Raw genomic sequence first — 12,689 nt, forward strand, 5'->3', positions numbered from 1 at the left:
ATGTATGGGGCTGCTTAATAAGGGTTTAAAAAAATGCTTTCTGATAGGCATAACATAAAAAAAAACCTCAATTATGCAAGAACTCAGAAGCTTCTGGTAGTTACAATATTTGCTCTAAATCAATAGCTAGTATGAGATTCGTGAGATTCTTTGGCTCATGAGGTTCCATTTTAGATAACTCTTTCCAGAAATATTTTTGTGCTATTGAACTTCAGAGTGCATGGATTTTGAAATATTCTAGGATGCCCATGAAAATACAGAGAACATAGAATAATAGAATTGGAAGGGACTTGCGGCGGGGGGGGGGGGGCTTCTAGTCCAACCCCCTGCTCAAGCAGGAGATTCAGATAAATGGTTGTCCGGTCCCTTTTTGAAAGCCTCCAGTAATGGAACACCCACAGTTTCTGAAAGCAAGCGGTTCCATTGGTTGATTGCTCTCACCATTATAACATTTCTCCTTAGTTTTAGGTTGCTACTCTTCTTAGTTTCCATCCATTGTTTCTCATCTTGCCTTTTGGTGTTTTGGAAAATAGTTTGACCCCCCCTCCCACCTCATCTTTGTAGGAGCCCCTCAAATATTGGAACAATGCTATCATGCAGAATAATAGTAGGACTGTATGGCATCTCACCATCATTTCACATGAATTGAGAGTCCTTTAAAAAAATCTACTCTCTCTGTAGCGGCATATTGCAAGAATGTTTGATAGTGGTGTTTTTCTGCGGAGCATCCTCTTTTGTTATAGATTTGTTATTAAGGAATTGTTCATAAATGTTTGAAAAATTCCAGAATGCCCAATAGAAAGTTAAAATTACTAATGTTCATCTGTCAACATGTTTGGGTAACTTTTTCTGTTATGAGACTGGAAATATTTTTCTCTGATTCTAGCAGTTGCTTTCGTTGCTTTCACATCACTAGAAACTAATTGTATAATGATTTTCTCAAAGACTTGTATTGAATTAAAAGTAGGAGGCTTTCTCTTTCCCAACTTTTTCAGTATAATTTTGGGCCTTTGTGTCAGCAATCATCATATCTTGACTTGCTTATCTGTTCTTTCTTTGTAACTTCGTTGAGCTCTATGGGAAAATGTTCCCAATCTTAAACATCAGTATCAAATTTCTAAATACTTTTTTTAAGGAAATATAATTGTCATTATTCAGGTTTATATTCTGGTTTCCTTTCAATAGCCGTCTATCCCTTCTCTAACTTTATCTGTGCAACAGCCCTGTGAAATAGATGAGTTCCCATGACTGAGAAGACTTGAAATGGATCTTCCTGATCCTCTCCAACACTCTGCCTTTTCAAACCATTGTTCAATCATCTTTCCTGGAATGGCTTTCCTCCAAGGGCTTTCCAAACCTTCAAGATTTGCAGACCTTACAAACACTGCTGTATTGTATCTGGTTGGGCTAAAAGCACAATAGAAATGTCCCTGAATGGACTTTTCTTAAATATTATATGAGCATAGGGGAATACGCTGCAATTCCACAGAGCAGCCATTTGTTCATAAACTATAAAAAGCTTTGGAAAAAGAGTAGAAAGCAACCTAGCTATTAGAAAACTGTTCTTAATTGCATGAATAAATAAGAGTTTCAGAAATTCCTAAACACTCTTGGGAAAATGTATTTTTCCTGGCCTGAAGGAAGAAAACATGGAGGAGCTTAATGGAAGATCATTGTCATCAGGTTTAATAAGCTGAGATATGTTAGACAATACCCTGTCATATTATAGCTGAAACATAGGTTTTTAAAAGCCAAGTATCCAAGGTTAGTGTTTTATCTAGTGTCCTGCAAAATAAAAGGAAACTAGTGCAGGACAATGCAAATAGGTATATAAAAAGTGATCTTTAGTTTCCATCAGATTTGGTAGGACAATGGAAACAGTGAAATCTGTTTCACAGATCTGAGTCACAGTTGAGCAGAGAAATTCTGCCTCGTTCCATGCATAGAATTTATTTACACAATTTTATATGACACACAGCTCCCAAGACTTCAGACTGTTTACAAAGTAAAAAATCTCAATCTGTACCCTGTGTGTATGTGTATAAACTCTCTCTCAATCACACACAAACACACACAGCTCAGCATCAACCAAATAAAAATATTGCATTTGTATTAAAATCAAATTAAAAAGAGAAGTTAGCAAGTGTTGCCTGAAACAAACATTTTCATCAGTTGTGCCCATCTGCTTTTAAGTATATACGGTAAATGGACAGAAACCTTTCAGTGATATGACAAGAATAATGCATCATACCTGCCAAGGCTGCCAATGTATATAGTCCAGCTCCCAATCTCTTAAAGTTTAAAATATAGATCCTCCCTTAAGAATATACTTGCTGTCCATTTTAAAGCAGGTATTTTATGATCATAATATTGTAGGTGTTCAGTTTTTGCCAGTATTCTGAAACACTCATTCTACCCTGATTCAAAAATGTCTCATGTGTAACAACAATGTCAGTTTTTGGTGGACTGCCTTGACTTTGAAAATGAATTTGTAGGACAAGACATGTCATAGCTTCACCCTGAATCACTACAAGTTTACAGAATTCCAATAATATTTTAATGTAGCATTATCTATGTGTGAAATACTTTAGACTAACAAGTGGCTCCAAATAACCTCTGAACCTCTGATCTAACAGTTTCTTTGAAATATGTTCTTTAAAAATATTAACAAAGAATGCAGCAGCCTTTCTTCGTTCTTATCTTTTGACACAGATCTCTAGAGAGGAAATGATCCTTGGGGTTCCCGTTGAAATGTATTATGTTTTCTTCAGTAACTTTAAGTAGTTGTTTGTTTTTTTGCTGATTGCAAAATCCTCTACTTTTAAACTATTGCTTGTTTATACATAGTTTTCATTCTGTTCTGTTTTCTCCTGATTTGCTGATCACATGCTTTGTTTTGTTAATAAATAATTTAGGCATTTTTCACAGTGGGAGAGTGGATAAATTGCCATGTCAAGTTGTTTTTCAAAATGTACATTTTATATTTCCACGTTTTAAAAAAGAATTTAAGGCAAAATAGTTGAGCTATTATTTAGTAACTCTACCATTAGATATTTCATAAGATATTCTATTTGGACCTTGGGAGAGTAAATCAAAATACTCATACCATTTAATATTAAATATCATACCAAAATTAACTGAGGAGAGAGGCCATAGCTATTTAGTTATGAAACTCCCTAAAGAGATGGACAGAAAGTATTCAGCAAAGATAGTGTTGATTCTTTTGGGGAAGAATCTTACCAAAAGATAATTCACCAGTAAGAAAAGCTCAACTCCCAATTTATAACAACCTGTTTTCAAAGTCTATATATTCTGTCTTGAGAATACCAAGAAAATTTGTTCCAAAAGAGGATTTTTGTCAACCATTTTCATGTTGTGAGAAGATAAAAGGCAAGGGTGTCTCTGTAGAAGAGGTAAAGAAAATAGGAGAAAGCTTTCTTAGATAGAAGTAAACAATTAACAATAGTAGTGATGGAGGATGTGACTACAAAAATGGTTTGTTTTTCTGTTTTCTTAGGCAATGGTATAGCATAGATGAGCTAAAGAGAGCTGATAACATAAATGTGCTGAAGAAAGAGCATTAGTGTCCTCCGTGGTGGGCGGGCTTGAACTCCAGTGAGGATTTTTAATTATGTACGTGTTGGCTGAGTGGATTTGTAGTCACAAAGTCGCAAAGACCCTAAATTTCTAATATCCTAAATGAATGCATCTTGGAACAGATGGACCAGAAAGGAGGTAATTCTTGATTGAATCCTAAATCATGACTGTGATCTGAGGCAAGATGTAAGTATTGTGGAACTAATAGAAATGGGTGACCAAAATATAGTTACATTCAGCATACATGGAAATGGGAAACTGCCAACTGAATGCAACAGTCACATTTGATTATGGAAGGGGCACTTTTTCAGATATCAGGAAATTGTGAATCTCTTCTTCACGCCTGAATGTTAATTAAAACCACAATAACTGGGAGTCAATAGGGATGTATTTGGCAGGGTAAGAAAGAATGGTCCATAACTTAAGAATTTCCAAGCCTGGGGAAAACCATATCAATAATAATTATAACATTAACAGCAATAGGGGCTTCACAAACACCCTATCTCTGGGCTTGGGAATAGAGCCTTAAGAGATATAGATGACTTCGACAATGGGAGTCATATGTATCTGTGGGGCAGTGGTGGGTTTCAAAAATTGTTCGAACCTACTCTGGGTGTGGCCTCCTTTGTGGGAGTGGCTTGCCACCCATGTGACCGGATGGGAGTGGCTTGCCGCCCATGTGACCGGATATGAAGATGCCGACGACACTTGTCAGAACCACCTTAAATTACCTCACACACAGCACTGGCATGCATAAGAATATGATGTAAACTTGTTTTTTAAAAGGCATCTTTGGTTTGCGTTAAAACAACTTCAACACACGCAATGTTCTGATTGCACCACAAACGCAGTAGTCATCCTTACCTTTCACAGAGGCACTGAGTTTTATAAATATGAGCATGATAGTGTAGAATAATCATATCCAAGGACCAGTGGTGGGTTTCAAAAAATTTTGGAACCTCTTCTGTAGGTGTGGCCTGCTTTCCGGGTCCACTGGTGGAACCTCTTCTAACCGGTTCAATAGATTTGACGAACCGGTTCTACCGAATAGGTGCGAACTGGTAGGAACCCACCTCTGCTGTGGGGTAAGGGCTCTTCCAGACGGGCTGTGGCAGAGAAGGCATATGCTTCCTCAGTCACATAAGACAGCAGTGTTTAATAGAGAGGACCTGTAGCCCATCCACCCTGTCCAAAAGTACTGGAAAGGTAACTTTAGAGAGGGCAAAGTATAAGTGTACTTATAACTGTGTTTAATTAAAGCAGACAAAAGACATTTCACTTAATGACTCTGTTGCTTGGCAATGGAGTTGCTCTTACCTATTAGATTCATTAATTGATGACTACCTGTACGCTTAAGTTGTATGCCCCACTTCCTATTTTTTTTCTATATATGGTAGTTGCTTTAATTCAAATTTAGCAATCTAATTTCCTCATTTAAAGTGAGATTTGAAGTAACTTTGCAAGAGTCCTCTAGTTTGGAGCAGTATTAAAATCGTTTTCTCATCAGCTTAGATACAGCAGCTAATTATGTCCAGAAAACAAGGAAAAAGAGAAGAAAACATATATAAAAGCAAATGCTAAACATGAACATGTAGCATGTTCTTAAGCCTTCATACCACAATTTAGAGCATCAGATTGTTATACTGTAATAACCTCGTAGTTTGAGATAATCAGTGCACAGATTTGTTTCCACAAAGGTTGCTCTGTGTCTGATTAAAGGCTGTGCTGCATATCAACTTGCATAGAACAATTGCATGTTTGTAGCAATAGTCATGGTTTAATGCAGTAGTACCTACTATGTGCACAATTCTTGAGAGAGAGAAAAAAGAGATTATTCATATTTTTTCTTCTGTTTCTGTTAATATTTATATTTGTATTAAAGGTAATGAATCACATTGCAGGGTCCTCAGGAAAACTTACTGCAGCTTCAAAACTATGTATTAAAATTCTTAAATGTACCTGGTACTTGAAGATTTACTCTGGTAAATAAAATGATGGCATTGTTTCAAAGATGGAACGTGGAGCGTGTGTTATGTGTCATATCTTACCAGATGAGCAGATACAATAGGAGAAATTTGGTCCACCAGATGCCATAAAGGACTTATAGGACTAGTACTTTGAATTACTTCTCTCACTTGCATGTTTAAATTTAAAATTACTACTTCCTACTTATATTGTCCCCCATACTCTAAGTAAAAAATGATTTTGATTATTTCTTTCATGAAACATCATATAAAATCAGGTAACTAGCAAGTTCTCACTCTATTGCATTGTGTTGTGATTGGCCATCAGTGATCCTGTACATAATGTCCTCTTCTATTTTGTAAAAATGAACAAAATCTTTTTCTTACTATTTGCAGAAGTTGGCATCTCACCACCACCACCACCCCCCGCCATGCCCTAGCCTTACAAATCTCATCCTTTACAAATACAGCTGGACTAACACAATAACAATTGAATTCAGAGCGTTGTTAAGTATTGGCACCATAGACAGTTCCTGTATTTTGGCTCCTGAAGTTTCAAAGTAATCTAGTGTGAAACTATATCAGATTTGTGCTAGAAATAGGCTGTCGGTTGACTTCTGAAATGACTTCAAAAGAAAATTGCCAAGGTTAAAATAAAGATATACCTCTTTAAACAACAAAGAAACATGCCCATTGCATTTAAAACACAATTTTTAATATAGTAATTTTACTCCACTGAAAATTGGAAGTTAAATATTTTCCCCCTTGAACTTCTCTCTTTCCCTTAGTTCTCTAATTATTGTCCTTTATGTTTTTATCTTATAATGAAACCTAATAAAATATGTTTTTTTAAAAAAAATAATGGTTTTGTTGTATTACATGTAGAATTTTAGTAAACCTGTTGTATTTGTTCAGTTTAGACTGAGATCTAGCAAATAAGCAACTATTAAGCCTTTGTATGCTTTCACAATGAGCCTGTTAGAATACATCAAAAGCAATTTATGGGTGTGTTTGTGGAGAGGGGAAAATGCCAGTAGCACTGTCCTTAAAGTGTGATTCACAGGAAATAATAGGTCAAAAATACATTAAAGGCTCTGGTAGAAAGAAATGATACTGTGTTGTTAATGGAAAAAAAAGTTTGGCAAAAATGATGTTGTGACTGTTTTTGTGGCTTGGAAAGGAATTTCCTATGGCCCAGAGTAACCATTAAATATCTCTCTGTTTTTAGTTCATTAGGGCTTTCTTTCCCAGAGAAAATGTCAACTTCTGCCATGGAACCCCAGTCTCCTGATGAGAGAGGAAGTTTTTTTAAGGTAATTAAAATATTGGTACTTATTTCAAAATGTATGTCAATTATCTGCCCGCTGCTTTCCAGTTTAAGAATTTGGACAGGCTTATGGTGAAAAAGCTTGGTTTCTTTTTATATGGAAATTGAGTGTTGGGTAAATAGTTTATCTGAAGTATAAACAGATTATTTTAAGTGTGTGTAAGTAAAACAAGAAGAGACAAGGTCAAAAATGAATGGGCGATGAATAAATACCAAAATGAATATAAGGTAAGTGATTATTATGAAATAAATACCCGGGCATGGTTTCATCATATAAAGCAAATATGTGACAAATTGCAAAACAAAATACATTGAAATAAGAGCAAATGAGTTGATACAAACAGGAAGACTGAGAAAAAAATCATTGATGGATGGAGATCTTCAAAAAAGAAGCAGGAATGGTTTGCAAGGATAGAAGTGATTGTATTGGATGGTATTGGATCCCAAACAAAATAACATTATGACTATATATTTACATTCTGTTCAAAGTTTCTTTTGTTGTTTTTGGTGCCTACATGTTGGCTTTTCCTTTTGGCAACTGCCTGGACTGGTCCCTGCAGTTTTCTTGGCAAGGCTTTTGGGAAGTGGCTTGCCACTGCTTCCTTCCCAGGGCTAAGAGAGAGTGACTGGTCCAAGATCATCCCCTTGGCTTTGTGTATAAGGCAGGACTGGATCAGAGTCTCCCAATTTCTAGTCTGGTACCTTAACCACTACAATAAACTGGCACCTTTCAAAGTTTATTCCATACATTTCAGAAGTCAGATATAGCAGATCAGCTGCTTCTCTTGTACAACATTATAAGCAATTACATTCTGGTGCAGTTTCATATTTCTGCTAATTTAATTGGAGTTTGAATTGTGTGTGAAGTAGTGACTGAGTCCCTTCCTTTAAAAAGCAAAACTGTTATTCTACTGAGTGACTCCATTTGTGCAAGAGAGGGAACCATAAAATAGCCATATTTTAGTCTAGCTTGTTGGGTTTGATTTCAACCTTTGGTTAATTTCAGATATATCAAGAAAATTGCATTATTAAGTATACCAGGATTGTCTAGCTCCCAGGATCATATTTGCAGCTTTCAGAATTAGGTTGCGACAGATTTTGTTCCCAGACAGACTGAACAGTTTACTATGTTATCTGACTTAAAGGAAGTTAATGGTTTGTTTTTATTATGGAAAGTCTATTTCTTTAAATCCACTTCAGCTGTGGAAATAGTGGTTTATATTATGGCAGTTGAAGCAAATTCCTGTGTTTGGCAAGGGGATAGAGTTGTCCAGACATATAAATAATCTCTTTCACAAAGAGGAAAAAATAATTTGCAGACTGGAAAATAAAATTTTTTGGTGGATGTAGTTTCCTACCCTTCTTTCTTTCACTCCCAGCAGGTGCAGGAAATGGATACCACCTACTACACTAGAATTTAAAACCTATGTTTTGCTATCTCAATATTAAAATGATGTCACAAAAGACAACATCTGTAAAAGAATAGGAGGTATATGTAAGATGCAACCATTTCATTGGCAATATAGTTTTGCTTCCTACTGCATTTTTAAAAACCTCTTTTTTGTTTGGAGTTTGGATTGTGTGTGAAGTAGTGATTGAGTTCTAGGCCCTTCCTTTAAAAAGCAAAACTGTTATTCTACTGAGTGACTCCATTTATGCAAGAGAGGGAACCATAAAATAGCCATATTTTAGTCTAGCTTGTTGGGTTTGATTTCAACCTTTGGTTAATTTCAGATATATCAAGAAGATTGCATTATTACGTATACCAGGATTGTCTAGCCCCCAGGATCATATTTGCAGCTGTATGATTATTGTATGATTGTATGATTATTGTATACTACCAATATGCATGGCTGTTAATTATAGTACCATTAAAATGCCAGGCCACAGCCAACTGAATAGACAAATTCATGCCATCTTTAGTGTGAGTTTCTGTTTGGTGATCCTAATCTCAAGGGAATAGTCAACATTTATTTCATTAAGGATCAGGTGCTGACTGATCTTGATCTTTTTTGAAGTTCATGATATCATCATCATCTTCTTCTTCTTCAAAACCATAATTTATAGGTGTCTGTTTTCTTTCTCATACTTTCCTGAAATCCAGTTTAATATCATACATTCATAAAATATCTATCTTTTATGAACTTTCCTCCCTATGAGTAATTTTTTTTTATTTCAACACATTAATAATCTCTATATGTTTTTGAGTCAAGTAAAGGGAGTTATCTACCCTGTTCGTTTCTTTGTCAACAATTGCCTTCTCATTTACATTATCTTTGTCTTCTTAATATTTAACTCAAGCCTAAAGTTTTGCTTTCTATTTCTACGCTGATAATAAATTCCTCTAAATATTCTTTACTGTGAGCTTATAGAATAGTTCAAATTGCTAGTGTTTCAACTTCCATTTTAAATGCCGCCTTTTCAGTCCTGCCATTCTTGTATTTGCTGTATAAGTTAAACAGGTAACAATCTGCACTTATTTTGTTCCCTTCCTTTCAGAACTATGTTTCTCTGAATTCATTTTTTAGAGTGGATTTCTGATCACTATAACAAAGGATAATCTGATTTAATCAAGAAAAATTAAGCAATTATCTTCCACATTCCAGCATGATCTATACACATGATGGCAAGCCTATGGCACACATGTCAGGGGTGACACACAGAGTCCTCTCTGTGGGCACACGTGCCATTGCCAGCGGCTCTTCCGAGTTCCATCATGTGCATACCAGCCAGCTGCTTTCTTCTGGATTCCGGCACTCTGGCACACGTGTGCACGCTCCAGTTTTGGCACTCAGTGCTGAAAAGGTTAACCATCACTGATCTATCCAATTAAAGTCTTTCTCCATGCATGTCGTAAATTTATTTGTAAAGAAAACTTTACAAATGATGCAAACAATTATTGAAGTAGTCTGGTAATTTGTGCATTCTCTTACATTCAACTTTTTCATTGTGAGTTTATTTCTTCATTTACCAAATTCCAGTACAGATGTGTTTCCCAAGGATTCTAGGCAAATGCACTAGTCTTTTACCATTGCTAGGCCATGGTTTTTTAGGTTGGTATTTGTTTTCATCTAACTGCTACACTTTACTTTCAACTTTAAACAATTCACAGGATAGCAAAAGCAATAGCAGTTAGACTTATATACCTCTTCATAGGGCTTTCAGCCCTCTCTAAGCGGTTTAGAGAGTCAGCATATCGCCCCCACAGTCTGGGTCCTCATTTTACCCACCTCGGAAGGATGGAAGGCTGAGTCAACCCTGAGCCGGTGAGATTTGAACAGCCGAACTGCAGATAACAGTCAGCTGAAGTGGCCTGCAGTACAGCACTCTAACCACTGTGCCACCTCGGCTCTTGCAGGATATTTCATCTACATATAGTGCTGTTTTGTTTCCTAGCTGGTTTAACTGCTGTATCTCATTTTCTAATGTATTATTTCTCTACCAATGTTTCTGTTGATTTGTAATCCTGTTTATAAACAAATTCAACACAATCATTTTATTTTAATTTAACTTCATTTGCCTCTACAAATGATCACGTGTTTTGACTTTATATGGTTGGCAACCTACTCTCTTTAATTGTCCAAGTTTAGCCTGCATTTTTCCACTTTTCATTTATTTTCTATAACTTGGTGGTTAGACTGTAATGCTGCATATTCTAGCCCAGTGTTTCTCAACCTTGGCAACTTGAAGATGTCTGGACTTCAACTCCCAGAATTCCCCAGCCAGCGAATGCTGGCTGGGGAATTCTGGGAGTTGAAGTCCAGACATCTTCAAGTTGCCAAGGTTGAGAAACACTGTTCTAGCTCCTGTTCTGAAGTTTCTTTGATTCTGTTCAGCAAAGAACATGTGTAGAGTCTCTGCTTATATTGCTACAAGCAAAGATGTCATTTAAAATTCTGTTACTCAATGCCTGCTGCATTTACCTAATCCAAATTTTCTTGTGATCCTGGGATATTTTAAACACTTTGTGTTATTCCCTTCCTTCGTCTCACTTTTCCATGATGTAAATTAAAGTGGATGACATTGATACTTAGACAATGGGAGAGAAAAAAGCACCATCCTTCCTATGTTATCTGTGCCATGCATTATTTTATGAGATCATTTCTCACTTTACCTTCTTTTGTGTGAGGCTAAAGAGTCCAAATCGCTCTTGGGCTCTTTTTTTTTGTTTTAATTTCAGGGAAATTGCTACATCTTGTGATAATTTATTTAACACTATTTTGCATCTTTCTTACTTTTATAGTCTTCTGTTCTGTCCCCCCTTCTCCACTCGTTAAACAGACGACAGGCAAACAAACTTAAAAGGAACTCTCTTTATCAGTTCTCGACTCAGATTGGCTGTGAGCCCAAAAATAACATAATTACAGTCTCTGCCTGAAGATAACGGAATGAAAAACAAATATTTCTTACGGCAACACAAGTTGAACAAAACGAAAGCAAAGCACTTCTTCCAAAGTCTCTACGAATCAGGGTTACAGAAAAACAAAGCACTTATCCAAGTGTATCTTACATAAACCACGACCGATGATCAAACCATGTTGAACGAACCAAGGAACGTTGACTCCTGCAACCGGGGCGTGGCACCATCCATCCTTTTATGCCCAGAATATGCCCCTAACGAGCCCCAGCTGCATAATTAATCTTGCATCCCGAAAAGACTCACAGAAGACTGCTGCTGAGTCACAACAGTCTTCTATAGATTCCAGAATTATATATAGGTAATTCTTGATTTACAATCATTTTTTTAGCAATCGTACAAAATTGGCACTGAAAAAGTGACCTTCAAGTGGTCCTTGCACTTGCAACCCCCACAAAATCAAATCAAAACTCTTTGAGCACTTGGCAATTGGTGTGTATTTGTAATGGTTGCAGCATCCCAGGTCACATGATTGCCATTTGTGATCTTCCCCAGTTGAAGTGACACTTAACAACCCTGGCAAAAATATTATAAAATCAAGGTGTGACTCACTTAACAACTACCTTGCAATTCAGGTTTCAATTGTGGTTGTAAGTCAAGGACGACCTTCAAATCAAATCAAATTAAATTGAAACCTTTACTCCCAACTCCTGGTCTAAAAATAGATACGTAGGATTGTGCAAAATTTAGCATTTCAGAATGGGACAATCCAGACACCTCTGATTTATTCTGGGATCAGTTTTACAACTTTCAAAAGTATATCTTCAGAACTATTTGAGATGTCTTAAACATGCTGCCCTAGGCAGAATAATTCCCAGTTTAGAGGAAAAACCACCAAACTATATTCAGAATAGTCTAGAGGGGAATTGGGATCTTTGGAAGAGAAGTTAAATGCTCCAGAGTTTGGTGTTTTTCGCATATTCTTTTTGTATACAATTTCAAATGCAGAATTTTCTTTTTAACACCAGCTTCCTACTGGATTGACATTTCAATTCGAATTTAAATTATTTTTCTGTCAGCTCATATAAATATATTGGTTAAATCTGGGTTTTTGTGTCAATACACAGCTATGTTTGTTTGCATTGAATTTAATTTGCCATTCTTACAGAGTTCTTGACAATCTGTTTTTGATCTAACCATTTTCAGTGCTTTGATATGATTAGCAAACATGGCCGCTGGTGCATTGCTTGATCTTAACACAAGATCATATGATGGATTCCCGGTGTGCTTTGAGCTTGGTGGTTTCCTGCGGATACTTTGTTATGAGGCCAGTTTCCCAATCCTTGGGAAAAAGAAGCTTCCTGGATATTTATATATAGTGCCTAGCCCTGTCAGTAGAGTGTGGGTTTTTTTCCTTGATGGTTCCTTGATTAGACCATTGTTT

The 12,689-nt window shown here is 36.3% G+C and overlaps 1 protein-coding gene across 1 annotated transcript in view; it reads left to right on the plus strand.

Moving 5' to 3' along the window:
* RIN2 (Ras and Rab interactor 2) overlaps positions 1-12,689 on the plus strand; it is a 69,544-nt gene that overhangs the window by 6,679 nt on the left and 50,176 nt on the right. Inside the window, exon 2 of the mRNA XM_087721892.1 lies at positions 6,790-6,874. Within this exon, the coding sequence (XP_087578018.1) occupies positions 6,818-6,874 (57 nt within the window). The 5' untranslated portion in view covers positions 6,790-6,817. The remainder of the gene's footprint in view (positions 1-6,789; positions 6,875-12,689) is intronic.

The sequence above is a fragment of the Thamnophis sirtalis genome, unplaced genomic scaffold, assembly GCF_051295495.1.
Source record: "Thamnophis sirtalis isolate CommonGarterSnake01/CBP01778 unplaced genomic scaffold, rThaSir2_p1.2 scaffold_8, whole genome shotgun sequence".
In the NCBI taxonomy this organism is placed as follows: domain Eukaryota; kingdom Metazoa; phylum Chordata; class Lepidosauria; order Squamata; family Natricidae; genus Thamnophis; species Thamnophis sirtalis.